This window comes from Alosa alosa, chromosome 17, assembly GCF_017589495.1.
Source record: "Alosa alosa isolate M-15738 ecotype Scorff River chromosome 17, AALO_Geno_1.1, whole genome shotgun sequence".
Lineage (NCBI taxonomy): Eukaryota > Metazoa > Chordata > Actinopteri > Clupeiformes > Clupeidae > Alosa > Alosa alosa.
Genome location: NC_063205.1, coordinates 26,750,638 through 26,769,423, shown reverse-complemented (window position 1 = coordinate 26,769,423; position 18,786 = coordinate 26,750,638). Strand labels below are relative to the sequence as shown.

Genomic DNA, 18,786 nt, shown 5'->3' with positions numbered 1-18,786 from the left:
AGAGATGCAAATAATGCGTAAGTGCTGTGTTTTCTCATTTAGTGTCATTTTAATGCCAAAACAACATTCATTTTTACAGCAGTGAAAGAACATGGTGAGATGTATGGGCTTATGAGTGTGAATGAACAATGTGTCGTTTGTATTAGTAGTGAAAACTTTTTCCCCCTCAGGCAGGTGAATGTGTGCTATGAATTTCCTTTGATATAAGAGGAAATTATGAGTATACGTGTAAAGAGTGGGTGCAGTGATAACGAGAGTCGTTTGCGGGTGGGGGGCACCCCAAATGTGTGTAGGAGTGAACCTCTGCTGAGCCACAGCGGTATCGGCGTTGACTGCGGCGTTGGGGAGGCCTCATGTCATGTGACGGCCACATTCTGGTTCCCCTCGGGTGTGAAGAACTGCACCTTAGGCACGGCGAGCGAGGAGTTGTTCCGGCGCATTCCGGTGGTGGCATTGACCTTCCGCATGGAGTTGTTGCGCCGCATGGAGTTGCGCTTGCGTAGTGAGTTCTGGTGCGACAGCTCACTCTTCTGCAGCGTCTGGATGAGGATGGAAGGCTTCTCGTCCAGCTCTTGGGCGCTGCATCGTGGCGTCACCACCTTCACAGTGTTCCCGAACTTGGAGTAGTCCACCGAGTACACGCCCTCTTCCTCCGTCACGATGGGAACGAAGCGGTGTCCCCACTGAATCTCCTCCGTCACATAGGACGTCCTCGCCTGCGTTGTGATGCCTGTGGTCTCCACCACGCCCTCCAGGATCACGATCACTTCCAGGTCGCTGCACTGCAGCTCCATGGCCGAGAGGTCGTACAGTGGGCTGTTCTTGTCGATCACATGGCAGATGACGAGTGGCGAGAGGAGGAAGATGTTGTTCCCGGCCACAGCGCTCTCGGTCGGCACCTCGATCTGGTGGATGGGGATGACCTCCCCTTCGGGTGTGGTGGTCTTGCGCACCACCTGTAGTACAGATGTAACAAAATATCAATACACAGCCTTTATATGTGACTAACTCAAGTAACCACCTGCAGTGCAGGTGTAAGAAAATATTGATACACTTGAATGATATTGTGGTATTTAATTTAGCAATACTGTGTTGATTTTACAGAAACACTTTATGTACTTAATTTGTTTATAATTTAAATCCTATGCACATGGTGGTGTCTTTTAAATATTGGCACAGTTTTTGTGAAACTTCGATCAAATAATATACAGTATCGCTGCTATTGCAATATATCACGATATATCGAATTGTAAGCTCAGTATCGCGACACATATCGTATCGTCAGATTCACCTGTAGCCGCACTGAGGCGCCGATGATCATGCTTTTGCGCAGGTCCCCCACACGAATCATGAAGCAGAGGCGGTTGTTGCGCACAGCGATGACGGCATGGCGGCTGAAGATGAGCGTCTCGGCGCGGCGGTGCGACTGTGCCGTCTTCATGAAGATGCAGCCGAGCATCACAGCGTTGATGATCAGGCCCGCGATGTTCTGCAGTATCAAGACCGTGATGGCTGCCGTGCACTGCTCCGTGATCATGCGCCCGCCGAAGCCGATGGTGACTTGGACCTCGATGGAGAAGAGGAAGGCGGAAGTAAAAGATCTGGACAGCGGAAGAGGATGGGGTAAAGCAAATAGAGCGGAAGTTTAAAAAAGCATACCATGATTAAGCACCAATTAGACTTCTGAAGTTCGCCTACCACAAGGACCCAAAGCTGCCATCTTTGCTAATATAAGGAGATCAGGGTGTTAATTGAAGCTAACACTGTAATAATAGCTTTCCTTACTTAAAATGTTCTAATAAGTAGAATTCAGTTTTTGTCTTTTGTTGAGATTAGCCTACTTGCCTAAAATGAGTGTTACTGAAATAGGAATTCTCAGTAGTGTAAGTGCACTACACTAAGCATTTGTTTGCCCAACTTGCAAATCCTATTACAGATTAGTCTTCAAGGGCAATCGGTTTGCATGCTTTTTAAAACTATGGTTAACTAACAGGTTAAGTAAGGTTAACTAACTAACTTCACAGTGTAGCAAAACTTAAGCAACTTAAGTATAGTTTAGGCTATCTCATTTAAATTATCATGTTTTCCACCTCACCTTTAAATTACACTCATTTTAGGCAAGTAATCTCAGAAGGCAAAATGAACAACAAAAGACAAAAACTTAGTTATACTTACTAAACATTATATGTAAGGATAGCTATTGGGGATCGTTCGTTATTTATAAACGGGATCACCGGAGAGATTTTGAGCGCTTCGATCAAAAGTTCCATGATCCTTCCCTGCCTGTTATATAATTGTCAAAGACCCTCCAGCAGCATTTTCAAAGATGACATGACCCTCACCGACCAGTTGTCGATGTCTTCCGCCCACGCTCTTACACGCTGATACAACACATCAACATAGGCTGCTGCCGAAAAATCAACCTCTGCTTTCTGATCTTACACATCACACTTCACCAAGATGGTGGCCATTTCAGTCGATTTACTCACTAACATTGTTGTGGAAACACAATAAGCATGGAAACGAAATGCACACTTCCTGCAACTGCATTAGCCTACTTGAAAAGTTACTCCTCTAGTAAGTATTCACATGAAATAAAACAATAAAGCATTGAGACCATTCAACAAAGCACACTGGGTAATAACAAATTCAACACATGAACTTGTTGCTATGGACTCGTCTCTAGGCTTCCTCAGTCATTGTAGCTAAAGCCGCCGAAGCTGAACATGATCCAAAACTCAATTTCTCAGATGAGCGTCAATTTGGGAGCTTGCTACACTCTTTCCTTCTCAAATGACTTGAAAAGGCCGTTTGCACAATTTAACAAATAATCACAGGGACCGAAAAATACCTAACATGACAACTTTTTCCGGGTTTATCATTTTAACGTTTCCCCGCTGTCTTGTCGTTTTAATATTTTCCCGTAGAATATCCCATATTACTGTAATACTCTCATAACATTAGTCCTGCATTCTGGCCTGTCTCTGTTTTGTCCTGTTGTTACACCTTGCCCTTCCAGTGAAACAGATGTATTCAAATCATCGTTTTGCTTGCTTGAATGCGAACTCAGAGTGATGTTAACCTAGGCCTATTTAAGTTAACGACGTGGTTGTCGTGAGAGCACGATTCATTAGCGCTTGCAGTATTCGGCCGTAGGCTATGCCTACGTGCGCACCTGCCAGGCTACTCAGCTAGACAAAGAATTCCCCCTCTATATTCACTCCAAGTTGGCCTACCATAACTTACCAACTACACTGTAGACCATAAACTGGCTATTTATATGACCAAATGTATTTGTTCAACTTTATGAAGCAGAATTATGCACTGCTACTTGGAACGTAACACATTTTTGTTGGCAGGAGAGAGAATAACAGCGATTAACAAATTGCACTTGTTGCTGGTTACCAATAAATACTATATATTTTTTTGCAAACAAAAAAAAAACAGAAAGGATGGAGACAGCAAAGCTAGAGATGGGCAGGAACAAGGCCAATTGGTAGAAATGCTTGTCAAAACGTTAGGAGCTGGATGTGTGGATGAAGCACAAGTATGCTTTATGTTAAGCACACTGTTTAAAGTTAGGCTATACAAGTAAACCAAAGTTAAATTTAGCTTTTATAGGTCTGGATAAAGTTGACCAAATGGATATAGGCTGTTAGGCGTGAATAAAGTAGGCTACTTTGTTGCTCCAACCCTTCCAACGTTAATGGGGACGAATGTTGACATTTTGCGTGAGAAACCCGGGAAATCTCCCTTATTTTCATTGTTCAATGTTGACAGAGCTATGGAACGAAAGAGAACGTTATATGGCGACAGAAATCAACAATCAAACAAGCCACTTTGATTTTTTGCTGTTTTCATTAATACAAAAGATGGGTGACCCTCCCTCCTAGACAAAAAAAAAGTTAGGTGACCCTCCCCTCATCAAAGAATAAAAAGACATGACCCTCCCCTATTTTCCTCCGGTGACCCCGTTTATAAATAACGAACGGTCCCTTAGATTTTACAGTGTATATATGGCAAGTTACACTGCAAGTTTGCTCTGGGGTAGCAAAAAATAAAAGTGCACCGTCTTAACGTAGGCCTACCGAAGATCTCAACACCCACTCGAATGCAGAGGACAACAGTGTGTAGAGCAAAACGTCCGCATATCAGACTTCTTTGTCCCCGCGAGTTACATGTGCGATAAATGTCCATGTTATTTTCCCATAGGAAAAATCGCAAGATACCGGATCTCCTTGTATGGGCAAAGATGGCAGCTTTTTTTTTTTTTAAATCTATGTCCACTTTTACTATGGTCCACACAGACTTTAGTTTTAAGGTATTGCCCCCCTCCCCAAGTCTTTGAATATGATGATGATTAAGATTGCCTAATTGCGTTAATTGCGCCCCCAATTATGCCCACCTAACATTTTAGCTTACAATGACCCCGATGACATGTGTATGACAATTATTCAGAATATTTTTATGACACTGCATCCCCAACAACAAAAAGTAATTTTAGCACAGTTGTCTATTTAAGTAAAGTTCACATCACCAGATCTCAAAACAATTGCAAATATTTGCAGTCTGTAGAGTTCCATTTATTCGAGTGCGTATGGAGTCAAATACTTTTATTCTGTAGGGCCTACAGTAGATTTAATGTAATATAAGCTTTTTAAATATGTATTGCAAGATGCACTTACGTAACAGCAGTGACACATTTATCGATGCCGGATCCGCGGTGAGGGTCCAGGTCTCCGTGGGCGAAAGCAACAAGCCACCAACCCATGCCAAAAAGTAACCAACTACAAAGAAACGTCATCGTGAAGATGACCAGTGTGAAGCGCCATTTAAGGTCTACCAAAGTTGTGAATACATCTTGAAGAAACCGACCCTGCTCACGAATATTCTTGTGTGCCAAGTTGCAAGAGCCATTTTTTGCGATAAAACGCGCTTTGTTAACTCGGTCTCTGAAGACAGGTTTTCGGGGCATACGCGACGCAAGTGCCGGTAGGGCAAATTCCTCGGGTATTATGCTTTTTCGTGCCAGCATCTTTGCCAAAAGTTACATATATAATATATAAATACCACTGATAACTATAAACAAAACGATAAAAAGATAATAAGTTGGAAAATCGTATCCGTCACCCGCAAATAGGAGAAAAACCCTCAGTTGATATCAATCCGTATTCTACACGTATTCAAGTCTTCAGCGCATCTTCTCCCACCACAAAACAAAAAAGTTACCTGAGCAGTAACGCTAACCACATGCTTCAATCATTTTCACTTCAATCTCGCCATAGATTGTTGACGTATAATCTATAAATTTAGCTGACTGGTGCCTTCGAGAAACTTTCTTAGCTTTGGAGTTTTCACTTATCCCGACACATCCTCAGTCCAATTGACGTAGGCTACTGCAAATGGGCGGTAACACCGAATTAATGCCTCGAATGTGGACCAAAGATCAAGATGTTGAGATAAAAGTATACTGTTACTTATTGGATATTTATGACTTTATTTGGCTCATTCACTGAAATAGGTTTAATTGTAAGATGCGTCAAAATCATATGGTTGGAATTTATTCTGACAATTAGTCGTAGCCCAGTTTAGTATTTGTTATATGTATATATAGGCTATATATAAATAAAATGCTATAAAATTAACAAATTCCCGATTCTAAAATCGAATAGGCTAATTAGAAATTGGTGCAATGGATAATTCTCTTCAGCGACGCTAAACTGCACGCCAGGAGGCGCCATGTAGTCATTGATAATGGCAATCAGCACAATAAGGAAACGCTGTCTCTACAGTATTGGTTGCAAACACTATCTATCTTTCTTATGTTGTAACCAGGATCCGTCTCTGAAAATCACTTTTATTCTCAAGAGTGATGAGTGGAGCTGGGGAAAATATTCACACTGTGAATATTCGGTGAAACTCTTATGGACATACAAGTGATGCAATAACATTGAATGGCAACAACACTATATGCAAGATCAGTAGTAAGAAATTATTGATAAAGGCACAAAGTAAAACAGATCTGTTAAATGTTTAATCAGTCATGACAAAATAATTACATATGTACATTTAAGACAGTGCCCATCACAAAAAATAATAAAAAAGACTATAAGAGTCCTATTGAAACACACTTGACACTTGACTACCAAGAGCTTTGGAGCAAGCTGTTCACAGGGAAAAAGCTTTATGCTATGACAAGTGTGATTTGTGTACAAGGTGGCCTGGCATTCCACGGCCTGTCAGCTGACCTTGTGAAACTCTGCAGATACCCCCCAACCCAAGACTACCAGAGGAAGACCGCCTTTCAAAAGTCATGATACCCATGAGGTTATCCCAACATACACACTTCTCCAGATCTCTGAAATCACCAAACACTGACAGTGATGCTGTTAACTCACTTAGGCCAAGCAAGCAAAGCAAACAAGAAGCACAAACAAAACATAGTACAAGCAACCCTGAAGATGACAGCCCAAATGGAAGTTAAAATTACCCTCAACATTCAAAAACAGGTTGTCGCACATATATAAACAACATATATACACAAACCATGTCAGTCTAAATACTTTGCATAAGAACATACTTGGCTATAATGACTTGCATTACACATGAGCAATTGCACTCGAGAGGATATTAAAGGGTTAATCCACACTGCCTCATCCAAGGACATGCAGCCAGGGGCCTTGGAGAGAGGGAGAGGGAGAGAGAGAGATAGGGGGGGGGGGGGACTCACAGAGGCGTTAAATAAACCACCTGAACGAGACGAACAGCGAGTGCAAATGAGATTTTACATCACTGTGCCAAAACAGCCCCTCTCTTGTGTAGCTCGGACCATGGAAGGGTGATTACGAGACTTCAGAGTGTGAAAAACAAAGGCAACATAGTTATAAACAAGATACCATGTAATAAGATATAGTACACAAAAAAATGTATGTGAGTTTATGTGACAAGAGTAGTGGCACGTGTGTGTCATCATGGCAGATAAAATTAAATGAGGCCAAGTGTAGAATATGGCCTATATACTCAAAGTCATCACAAATGCTTTCATGACACAGTTTGGCACTCAGGCTAAAGGTACACATTTCTCAATAATATAATATAAAATCTTCATTGATAACATGAAATTAAATATATATGGGTACAGAATGAACAGATACTCCACTCTCCAGGAAAGCAAGTGCTCTAAATACTTTATTTACTGCTAAGAATAATACTGTTTCGAATCTCTCAAACACAGACTACAGAACCAATAGCCAGTGGATTAGAGCAACGTAAACTACAGTATGTGCCTGTTGTGTGTTTTTTTTTGTTTTTATACAAAAGAAATCACAAATCACCCATTGGGTGAAGTCAATGCTTTAAGAGAGTGAGCTCTTTGGAGTGTCCACCTTACCCAGGGCTAACATAAAAATTCAGCATTGCACATTACAGACAGACAGACAGTTTGCCGGTCAACGATCGGACCGACAATCCTGTACAGTGTTTGTACCAGTCAATTCCTAAAACATCTTCTTGGATAGGAGTACGAAAAATAACATATAATGCATATACACCAATATATTTCATGAGACAATGATAATACGGATAATATAGTTAACATGTTAAGGACTACGAGTGTTTATATAAAAAAGGCTATAATCCTTTAAAGCAGCCATTTGACGAGTCACAAATTAGCCCAAGCCTTGCATGGCTCTTGTTCAGCTCAAAATAAATAGCATTGAGTGTTAATAGGCTAACTGTCTTGGTAAGGCAAACAGTGGTGTGACGTGCGTGACGTTTTTTTTGTTTGTTTGTTTGTTTTTACAACGTGAACAAATACGGCAGTACCATGCATAGAAAAACAAGTGTCAAAAAATACAGTACATTTTGGATATCCTGTGATTTTGATATGGTGTAAAATGTTTGTAATAAAAGTCCCCTTGTCCATGTCCTTAGTAAAGTTCAGGAAAAGGGGAGAGACAGACAATGATTTGGACGACTCAGAAGGGTCTACATGTCCGCTTTGACAAAGGAAGCAAAGAGGCCGCCTTCCTGTTCGAGTAATGTCTCTGGTTTGTCGTACTCCAAGATGTTCCCACGTTTCATTACAATCACCAGATCAGCTGTCAGGATGGTGTGGACACGATGCTGGAAGACACACACACACACACACACACACACACACATTAATCAGCTAGTAGTGAGAGACCATGGTTTGACTGATGTAACAACAGTAATGCCACTTAAAGTAAGAAGACAACTCCACTGTCCCAAAAAGAAAAATAGTCTTACCACTATGGCAAGTAGATTAAGTAGCCTGATGATCTAATGAAATAAGTTCACATCTCCAGATTTCAAAACATAGCACCTACAAATACTTCAGGAGAAGTTCCCTTTATCGAGTGTGTGGAGTCAAAATAGTTTTATTCTGTAGAGTCATTTCTTAATTTGAGCTATACATAAGATATTGCAAGACTGAAAAAATCAAGATACTCATGGGTACTATACTTTAAAACAGACCCATACTCACTACGCCAACACACTAGCTGTTACAGAGAAAATGAACATGAATGTGTATACAGTATGGTGACCCAGTTTAAAGTTTAAACTCTGGTAGCAGGTGCAGCCGCTGGCTCAAAGACAACAGTTGCAGTCAGCAGTCACTGCCAGAGCAGGAACCTGCAGTGCAACTGTGTCCGTCAACACGGAGATGGAGCTGGCCAACACAAATGGTGGATGTTGTGACTGTGTGCCACCGCTGCACCTAGACCCAAGATGGCAGCATCGCGGTGTTAGTGGTGGTACCAACCATGGTGTCCAGCGCAGTGGGCGGTGGCTGAATGGCAGGAAGGTATGTGACGTTGACTGGGGGAAGAGAAGGGGCTACTTGTGAGTCCTCACAAGCTCACTGAAGATGCTGTCCTGCTGGGCTAGCAGGTTGGCCGCACTGTCACACTCCACCAAAATCCCCGTGGTGAACACCAGCACCTGCTCCGCCTCCAGAATGGAGGCAACCAGGTGCTGTGAAGGAGAGACACGACGACAGGTAGACAGACAGGCAGAGAGAGATAGAGAGACAGACAGACATGGGAAACAGACAGATGAAGAAGACAGTGAGACAGGGGGAAAAGAGGAGGAAAAAGAAGAGGAAGGGAAGATAAGAATGACAGAAAGCAAGCGAGCAAAGACAAAGCCTTCTAACTGCTGCTAGTGCTTTCATCTCAATAAACCATCAGAGAGGCAGGCAGGCAGGCAGGCAGACTGAGTGGTTGTTGCTGTCAATGCCGTTTTTCTTCCCACCAGTTTGGTTAAAAAAGGCAGAGTGATATGGCTGAAATAGGAAAGGAAACATACGGAAAAGAGGAAAAATCTGAAAACTTAAAAGTGCTACAAGCTTCAGATTGAGTTAGTTTACGGATATAGGACTTTCAGATAGCCTGTGTTTGGGAGGAGAGGGAATGCTTCACCAGTCTTTTTTGGAGAGAGGATCAGCAAAAGTATCAACTTACTGCAATGGTGACCACAGTCCTGTCAGCAAATGCCGTCATAACCACCTTCTGAAGAATGTTTTCCTGTTAAATGAGTAGAAAGACATGTATCTATTGTTTTGAGCTGAAGCTTATGGATCAACAAAACAACAACAGAATAAATAAATAAACATATAGTACATATACACAAACAAACAAGTAAACAAACAAACAAATGAATACAATTGTATTATTCTATGGCAGGGTGTATATATGTATGGAATTAGCTGTATATTTGAGGTGCTTTTTGGATGGTAAAACATTGAAGATCCAAATCTGTTAAAAAGCCTTTATTTTCATGACTTGATCATTTGAAACATTTAAAACTTGTTTTGGCATCAAGCCTTCATTTGGAGCTCCTTGGACACTGAAGTGCTGATTTGTTTGGTCTGAGCTGATGACCACAGATTGCTCATGAGGCCCTGGTAGGGAACAGTTGGTACAACATGTTGGCACTGCCCATGCCATGCCAACTCGAGGAAATCTGATAGAGTCAGAGTGCCATCTGCTCTGGTAAAATAATCAGAGCCACTTGGCACTTTCCCTGTGCCCAGACAAAAACATTGCCAAGACTTTCTACAGTCAGGAGTGCCCGATTTAGGGCCCAAGGGCCACATAAAGCCTGTGCTGTATTTTTTTGGCCAGCGTTGTTAGTCCTAAACGTATGTCAGCCACTGGGAATTTCTGTCTCAACTGTTTTTTTAAGGGTTAGCTGCTTGGAGAGCTGATGTCAGCAGGCCCATGACATGAGTGAGTAGCTGGGGACACCTTAGAGCACTGTCTGAGGCAGTGGCATACTGACAAGAATATGATTCAATTTAACATAAAGTGGCATAATATACACAAATGCTTATTTTTGGCCCCTGGCCCTCCACCCAGAGGAGAAGGTCTCCTCTGCATTGCAGCTTGAATGCTATTCCTCATTTTTGCTAAGTCCCTTTTGGATAAAAGCGTCTGCTAAATGAATAAATGTAATTTTTTGATGAATACAGATTGTATACAATACAACAGTTATACGAGCCACAGATGATTGCTGTCACAGATGTTACCCTGGAGATCATAGCCTACCGTTGCCATGTCGATGGAGGCGGTTGCCTCGTCCATGATGAGGATGCTGCTCTTGCGGACGAAGGCTCTAGCCAGGCAGAAGAGTTGCCGTTGGCCGACACTAAAGTTCTCCCCTCCCTCGGTCACGACACCATCTACAGACCACAGACCACATCCACATGAGGTTAACATAATAATTATTTTTCTAAAATGTTTTTTTTTTTTTTTTTTTTTTTTTTTTTTGTTTGTTTTAGCTTAATTCACTGTATTCATCTCAGCATTATTGAAAATGAGAGCTATACTTGTTGAATTTCCAAGAGCTATACTCAATGAATTTCTGAGGCACATTTAGCACTTATGCTAATGCTTATGCTAAGCTACTACCCAATGCATTCACATCACATCAACATGTGTCAGTATCCTAGACAAATTAGCATACTAAATATACCAAATATATTGTAATATTCTGTGCATATACAAAGTTTGCATCTGAAAAAAATTACATAAAACATATTCACCATGGTCCTCCTAAGACAAAAATGCTTTCAAATGTTGAGACTTGATGAGTGCATGAAGGTAGTGTATTGATCCTGTTCATAGATGAATAATAATGAATTAGTGAATGTGTACCTAGTCCTCCCGGCAGTGCTTTGACCATGTTCTTCAGCTGGGCGATCTCCAGTGCCTCCCACAGTCTGTCATCAGTGCAGGTGCGCTCTGGATCTAGGTTAAACCTGTTCAACAGAGTTCACATCATGTGTTCAGAAACAATGTACCAGTATTGCCAAAGACACCTGTGCACCATATTATATCATAGAGGGCGCTACCACCCACCACCATCATAAATAACATTTCAACAACAAACAAAGCGAAGTGCATTCTCAGAGCTTTTTTTAGATCTTCGATTGTGTTACATGTTTCTTGTTCAGTGCTTCCTAAGGGCCTTGCAGTTAAACACGGGAGGATGACCATAACAGGCGAAACCAGAAAGCCTGGACTAAGGCCATCCTCTTCCAGATCCTCCAAACCACAAATGAGGATGCTTCCTAGTATACTCACTCATTAGGTAAATGTTTTTCAGTACCCGTAATTTTTGTTTTAATTACCCCATGAGACACTGTGATTTATCAGGTAAACTAATGAAAGATTTGAAGCAATAAATAAGGCTCACGATTACCCAAGATAAGCAATGACGTTGGCTAGTAACACCTGGGACACTGACCCAATGATTTAGCTCTGAGACTCTCCCTGTGTTCATGGTATCCACTCATTCACAACATCGTGTACGACATTGAGACTCACCAAGATATAGTTAAAGGTGCTCTAAGTGATGCTGGGTAACGTCACTTCTGTTGACATTCAAACAAAACCGAGAGCTAGCTCGCTACTTCCTCCCCCTCCCTCCCGTGCAATTGAAACTCTCCTAAACGAGCATCTTGTCTGTGATTTGCTGGAACAGTTTGTTATGTTTTTATGGGCAAGGTTGTTTTTGTTGCTGTTTTTGGAGCCTGGGCTGTCCACAGAGATCGCGTTTTTTTACAGTGTATTCAGGACACAGGCAACTAGCAGATGGTGAGGTGATGTTTACTGTAAGTGACAAAAAATGTTTTAGCCTAAAAAATGTGTGGCATTGCTTAGAGCACCTTTAAACACTACACAGTGCAGCCCTATATAGTCAATAACCCCCATACAGTTATTTCCTATATATGGCATACACTATATAGTGAACGAGGGGATGTTTTGGACAACAGTACAGAAAAAAAAAAGAGAGGGGCCGCAGGCTCTGTGAGCTAGGCCCCTAGTCTGTGTGAGAACATTTGATTTCCGCCATCTACCTATGGCACCCAGTATAACTGCCAATAACTGCCATATTAGCAGATCCACCAGGAGGAGGAGGAGGAGGAGGAGACACAGGCCAGCCTTCTGTACGCTTCCATCGCTCACATAAACATCACCATGGCAACTGGCCTGTCCCAAACTCTTCCACAACGTCCCTGAGGCCTGCTCTCCTTTTTTTCCCCTTCTAATTTCGTTCCTTCTCTCTCTCCTCACTCGTTAGAGCCTGAGAACGTCTTTCTAAACAAACAGCACATGTGCCTTGTCTTTTTTATAACAAACACTCCACTTACGGATCTATAAATTATCCTGCAAACGTTCAAGCTGTGGGACCAGACCAACTCTATGTCAGCGCAGCACGGTGGCAAAGTCCACAAACGCGCTGTGCACACACACACACAGTATATCATTGTCTTTTTTATGTAGAGGCCTCTGGTTATATCCGCCTGAAGTCACATTATCTAGGCAGCAAATGCATGGGGTGGACAGGAACAGGAACAGCTGATACGAGTCCAGATCTGGCCTGAGGCTGACTCTGATCCCAGACGAATCTGGTCCAGATCAGGGTCACATTTGTCCCTGTCAGCTGCCATTTTGGGGGTGTTTTCTTATTTATGTGTCTTGTTTATTTAGATAACCAGTTAAGCTCACTGGAGAAAGAGAGAGACACAGAGAGAGAGAGAGAGAGAGAGAAGGGAGTAGGAGAGGAGGACAGCGCAGATAATGTGGACCAGGGAGGAATATTTCTGATCAGGCATAAATCCAAGACAGCTATTCATTTTTCCACTGCGTGACGAGGAAGTGAGTGTTTATTTAAACTTGGCCCAGCTTGCTTGTGTTAACATGAATCCTCAGCTGCTTTGGTCACTGTTTATGTGCGCCTCATGCTTGTGTGCATCTATCCATGCATGGTACACAAGTACTCGTGAGTGTGTGTGTGTGTGTGTGTGTGTGTGTGTGTGTGTGTGTGTGTGTGTGTGTGTGTGCGCGCGCACGCGTACCGGATGGAGCCGCTGAAGAGTACCGGGTCTTGGAGGATGATGGAGAGTCTGGATCTCAGCGTCTGCAGTGGCAGCTTGCAGATGTCAATGCCGTCGATGACAATCTTCCCTGTAGGACACGCACGCACACACACACACACACACACACTTAACAGGCAATCTAAATAAGATAACACAACTTAATCAGCTTGCAGATGTCATCGATGACAATCTTCCCTGCAAGACACACAAGCCACAGTAGCACACACACACCCAGACACACAAACACTGTAAGCCTTAACAACCAATCTGAAGAAGTAACTCAGTCCTCAAAAAAATAGTCGCCCATTCCAACTAATTTCATTACAAAAAAAAAAAATGGTTGAAGAATAAAGTTGAAAAAAAAAAAAATGTTGTAACTTGGATTATTTGGGTGCCCTGACTGTTTTAGACTTTTAAGTATTTGTGACAGTTCCTTGTTTCCAGTTTCTTGAGGACACTCATTGTCCATCTACTTGTACTTTCCATACAAGCAGGGTACTCACGCTCACTGTTGTTCCATAAAGTTTAACAATCATTTGTGGGCTTGGTGTTTATGTCATGCTGGAGATCTCATTTACAGAAGCGTTAATGAAAAATGCCGCGTGCTACCACTGTCTAAGAGTGGGACTCACACGTGGAGTGCATATTTCAAACATCACCGCACTGAGGTTTTAGTCTATGGCTTTATAAGGAGATGGCCTGTCTAGAGTTTATCTCATTTGAGTCAGGATAGGCCATGCTGGAAAGCTAGCTGTATATCGTTTCATTTGGCTTTGCTTTCGATTGGATCTTAATCTGCTGGAGGATGCCATAAATAAGGCCTTGGTGTGGAGAATAATTCATAACAATTAGTGAATTTATATCACCGCTAGCTTAAACGCTCTGAAATGCAAAACGGTGACTTCTGTCCTAACCTGGAACGCAAACCGCAAACAGAGCTATGACTTCAACTGGGCTCCCATTTTGGATTCCAACTGACTATTTCCCAGTTCCCAGTTCCTAGTTCCCAGCCTGCCTGGCGGTGATATGGGCTGGCTATATTACATCATCAAAGCCTGTCAAGGGTGACAGTGACCATACACAGCCCACCATAAACAGAGGAAGCTGAGATCGGACTGGAGGAGTCTCTGGCGTGGATAAAGTTTTACTGTATCAGATGGGAATGGGGATTAGGAGAAAGCACACAAAGGCCAAATGGCATGGAGTAGCCCCCCTCCCCTCCCCACTTTGTACATTATTTCTTCTTTATGGCGCAGATGAGTGTGTGTGTGTGTGAGTGAGTGAATGTGTATGCCATTTCCTCTTTGCCTTTTAATGGATGTCTCAGTTAGTGAGTGTATGATTGTGTGAGTGTGTGTGTGTGTGTGTGTATGTACTCAAACTGGGCAGCGATAGCATTGTATTATAACGAATTAATGGATCTTGAGGATCTTATAGATATAAACTACATACTGATATAAAGCTTGCCACCGAAACATAGAGGTTTGTGAGCAGCTTTGTGTATGTGTGGGAGCGTGTAGAGCTCTGAGCCAATCCCTGGGGACCCCTATCTCCCAAGTAGATAAGAGGATCTGCATACCTTGGTAGCTGTTAGCTATTAGCTGTTTTGCAGATGCATTGAAAAACTATGAATAAAAAGACAGAGTGAAGAGTGGAACACTACTCAACACTCTATTTCTACTCATAACATTCTATTTCTACTCATAACACTCTAATTTTCTCCTCATAACATTCTATTTCTACTCGTAACATTCTATTTCTACTCATTACATTCTATTTCTATTCATAACACTATTTCTACTCTATTTCTTATTTAACTGCCGGTCACTAGACCCCAATCTTCACTGACATTGTGAGCTTTGATCAGCTTCTCTGATCACTGCTGGTTTATCTTGTTATGTAATTCAAGTTTCGCTGAGGCATCATGTGTTCGTGTCTGATTCTGTTTTTCAACCACTGTAAGTTCATCAGATTTGGAGTTTTTGCCTTGTCCTCATTTAACTCTTGTCTGGATGCGCCTGCATACTTGCTCCTTATCTGACTGAATCATAGTGTGTGCTTTAAAAACTAACTGTACTTTTGCCTTGCCAACTTTGTCTTCTTGTGTGCCCAAGTGCATCAAAACACACACACACACACACACACACACACACACACACACACACACACACACACACACACTCAAATACACCAACCTTCTAAACACACACACACACACACACACACACACACACACACACACTACCATGGTAAACATCCACCAGGTTGAAGAAAGCCAGCGAGAGGGAGGACTTCCCACTGCCCGTGCGCCCACAGATGCCCACCTACAGAGGTCAAAGGCCAACGGTCACCACACATGAGTACTGGGGCACTGCTAGCTTCAGACAGCAGCCCTCGAATGTGACCCACTTTTCAACCAACTGTGACACTGACATGGAAAATTAAACACTGGGCAGACAAGGATAGCAGGGTATGGCATGCCTCGACAGCTGAGGTGCGTTCAAACATGTGAACATTCTTGGCGAATATGAACGATTTCAGTCAAATTTGAATGATTTTGAGTAAAAATCATATTTTTGTTAAACATACAAAACATTATGCATTCATTGTGTAAACATTCAATGTGTGTTAAACAATTTATTAATGGTAACCCTTTGTCCAGTATGTGTGTATTTTTTTTAAATATGGACTTTGAGTTTGTAAATAAATAAATAAATTAATTAATTAATTTGTATTATTATTATTAATAATAATTATAATAATACTAATAATAACAACAATAATAAAAAAATAATAATACAATTATATATATAACTATTATTATTATTATTATTATTATTATTATAGGAAGAGTATGCACCTTCTGTCCAGGGTTGATGTAGGCACTGACGTGCTTGAGGACGGGTTTGAGCGAGGGGTCGTAGCGCACACACAGGTCCTGGATCTTAATCTCTCCCTGCTGAGGCCAGTCATCCGGCACCTGAGAAACATCTGGAACATTTTGCAAAGAGCAAAGTCAACGAGTGCGTCAAACAATGTGAGCGAGCCACCCAATTACTGTACGTAGGCCTAAACTCAGAGATTTCTTAACAGCTCATCTAAGCTAGACATGATGAGAATATCAGTCAGTTCATCAAACAATGAAATCATGTTATCCGAAAAGCCATTCTCTCTTTAATAATCTAATTTAATAGAATAATTAGATGAAAACCCTGTGCTAAATGGAAAGATGAATTAATAAAGCTTACCCTAATATAATAAGATCTTGACATAAATATTTCAACAGATTAATCAATCCACGATCAATCAAACTATTCTAACATAAAACCAGAAGAATATTAACATAGATGTATCTCCCACAGCTATCCCTAATAAACAGATGTACTGTATTCCCTAGTGAGAAGCCATTTTTGGCTGCTTTGAGTACACTAATAACTTTTATTTTGAAATGGTTCCACTTCAAATACAGCACCTGGCAAAAAAACAAAAAAACAAACAAAAAAAAACATTCTCTTCATCATTCTACATTTTTTCATGGCATAAAGGGGTTGACCTACATGGCTAGAAAGCCATGGGTCTCAAATATTCACCTAAAATAAACACTGAGATCACCTAAAATCAGAGCCTCTATTTTGAAACAGGTCCCTTATCCAAGAGGAACATTCCTGATTTTTTTTTGTTTTTCGTTCATATCTGCATGAGTAAGTTCACGTCATACAATGCCCTCAGCTAACTGGAAAACCACTTGGCCTGTACCAGGGATTTACTGGCAATGGCCAACGTTTCATTAAAACACTGCATCATCGCCTAACGGATGGATAGAAAGGGTCTTTTTCTGTTCTCCAAACTACACAAACATGAGTCTGGGCATGTCCTCAGACTGTCCTGACATGCCCTTCCCCTGTGTCCAAGTTCTAATAACATGTAGGCTACTATATGACTTGTAATGACGTGCAAAATAAACAAGTGTAAATGAATTAGTTACGTACGTTACTACCAGACAGGTTAAAGTACAAAGCATTTTAGAAGATTTAAAGTGTGGCAATTACACTCACATTAAAATACACTGTTTAAAATCTACTGCCATGACCAACACATACACAAATGACGACAGATAGGATATTCCCGTTACTGGTCACCCCGAGAGATGCATGAGTAACTCAACGTCACAGTCCATACTCACTAGCAGTAACACAGCCCTGCTGTCTGAGCTAGTAGACTTTACTGCTAATGCTCATCTTGGCAGAGGACCACTCCATCGCAGCAGACCGACTCAGTCTGTGTGTGTGTGTGTGTGTGTGTGTGTGTGTGTGTGTGTGTGTGTGCACGCGTGCGTGAGTGTGTGTGTGTGCGCGTGCTTGTGTGTGTGTAAGTGTGTGTGTGTGTACATATTCCGAGGCAAGAAAAGAATGTCCTTTTAGGGTTTGTTTATGCCGTAGACTCTCTTTCTCTTTTTCAGCTCAGATTTCGCTCACTCTTCACCCAGAGTCCTCTGAAACGGGTCCTTCAGGATCTTCAGGATCAGAGCGAGAAGCGGCCTCACGTTCGCAGAGTCTATTTATGTGATTTCTGTAAACCCAGTCTCAACAGTCCCTGCGTTGGGAGCGGAGAGGGAGAGGAGCGAATGAGATAGAGGGTCAGCAGCATCAATCACATGGGACTGCGGTGGTAGCAAAAAGGTTAAGAAGCTGGGCTAGCGTGCAGTGGCCTGAAGCCTGAAAAGTTGTGCTCCGGGGACAATATAATCCCTTGTAATATAGTTGACATATGTAAGTCACTTTAGACGGGGAGTAGGGTTGCAACTAATGATTATTTTAATAATCGATTCATCTGTAAATGACTTTCTCGATTAATCGAGAAGTTGTTTAATCGATAAAATGCCAGAGAATGGTAAAAAAAATAAACGTCAAATATATTTGGTTTACTCAGAGCAGTAAGTCAAACAGTCCATAGGTGTCCCTGTGCATAAACCTTCAGTTGAACAGGTGCAGGTGAGGCAGGTAAGTATAATCCAAGAGTGAAAGATCAAGAATCACCGCACACTGATCACTGTTAACTTAATATTTATTTTTGAACGAACAACGCGTTTCGCCTAGCGCTTCATCAGGTTCGGAGACTGAAATGTGGTGATTCTTGATCTTTCACTCTTAGAAAATATTTTAAGTTCACAGGAACACACAAACATTTTGGGGTATACATTTATTCGCCTTCTGGATTAGACCAGTTAGCCTATAGCTCCCATTTAGCTATAGGTCAGCTATATGTTAACTGGTCTCCCATTGGTGGGACCCAACTGGTAAGCATTGATATGGAACAGTGACTAAACTTTTTACCAGATCTACTTCATAGGTGTTCCATTATTCAGAATTAATAGCCAC

General features: G+C 41.7%; 2 protein-coding genes across 11 annotated transcripts in view; both read right to left on the bottom strand.

The window, feature by feature from the left end:
• Positions 1–25: 25 nt before the first annotated feature.
• On the bottom strand, positions 26–5,362 carry kcnj8 (potassium inwardly rectifying channel subfamily J member 8). The gene is made up of 3 exons (XM_048268774.1): positions 4,686–5,362; positions 1,292–1,601; positions 26–956 (listed from the first exon to the last, which is right to left on the bottom strand). Exons 1-3 carry the CDS (start codon positions 5,033–5,035, stop codon positions 357–359), a joined length of 1,260 nt encoding a protein of 419 aa, XP_048124731.1. The 5' UTR covers positions 5,036–5,362; the 3' UTR covers positions 26–356.
• A 1,799-nt stretch (positions 5,363–7,161) lies between these two features.
• abcc9 (ATP-binding cassette, sub-family C (CFTR/MRP), member 9) overlaps positions 7,162–18,786 on the bottom strand; it is a 59,508-nt gene continuing 47,883 nt past the window's right edge. For 6 of the 10 annotated variants that reach the window (XM_048267565.1, XM_048267563.1, XM_048267566.1 and 3 more), the window contains 8 exons: positions 16,269–16,399; positions 15,654–15,732; positions 13,388–13,496; positions 11,181–11,284; positions 10,572–10,705; positions 9,486–9,548; positions 8,878–8,997; positions 7,162–8,124 (listed from right to left, as the gene is read on the bottom strand). In XM_048267565.1, coding sequence (XP_048123522.1) covers positions 7,987–8,124; positions 8,878–8,997; positions 9,486–9,548; positions 10,572–10,705; positions 11,181–11,284; positions 13,388–13,496; positions 15,654–15,732; positions 16,269–16,399 — 878 coding nt within the window. In that variant the 3' untranslated portion in view covers positions 7,162–7,986. Of the gene's footprint in view, positions 8,125–8,849; positions 8,998–9,485; positions 9,549–10,571; positions 10,706–11,180; positions 11,285–13,387; positions 13,497–15,653; positions 15,733–16,268; positions 16,400–18,786 lie in introns of those variants that run through there. The other 4 variants (XM_048267569.1, XM_048267570.1, XM_048267568.1 and 1 more) reach the window with 2 other exon arrangements.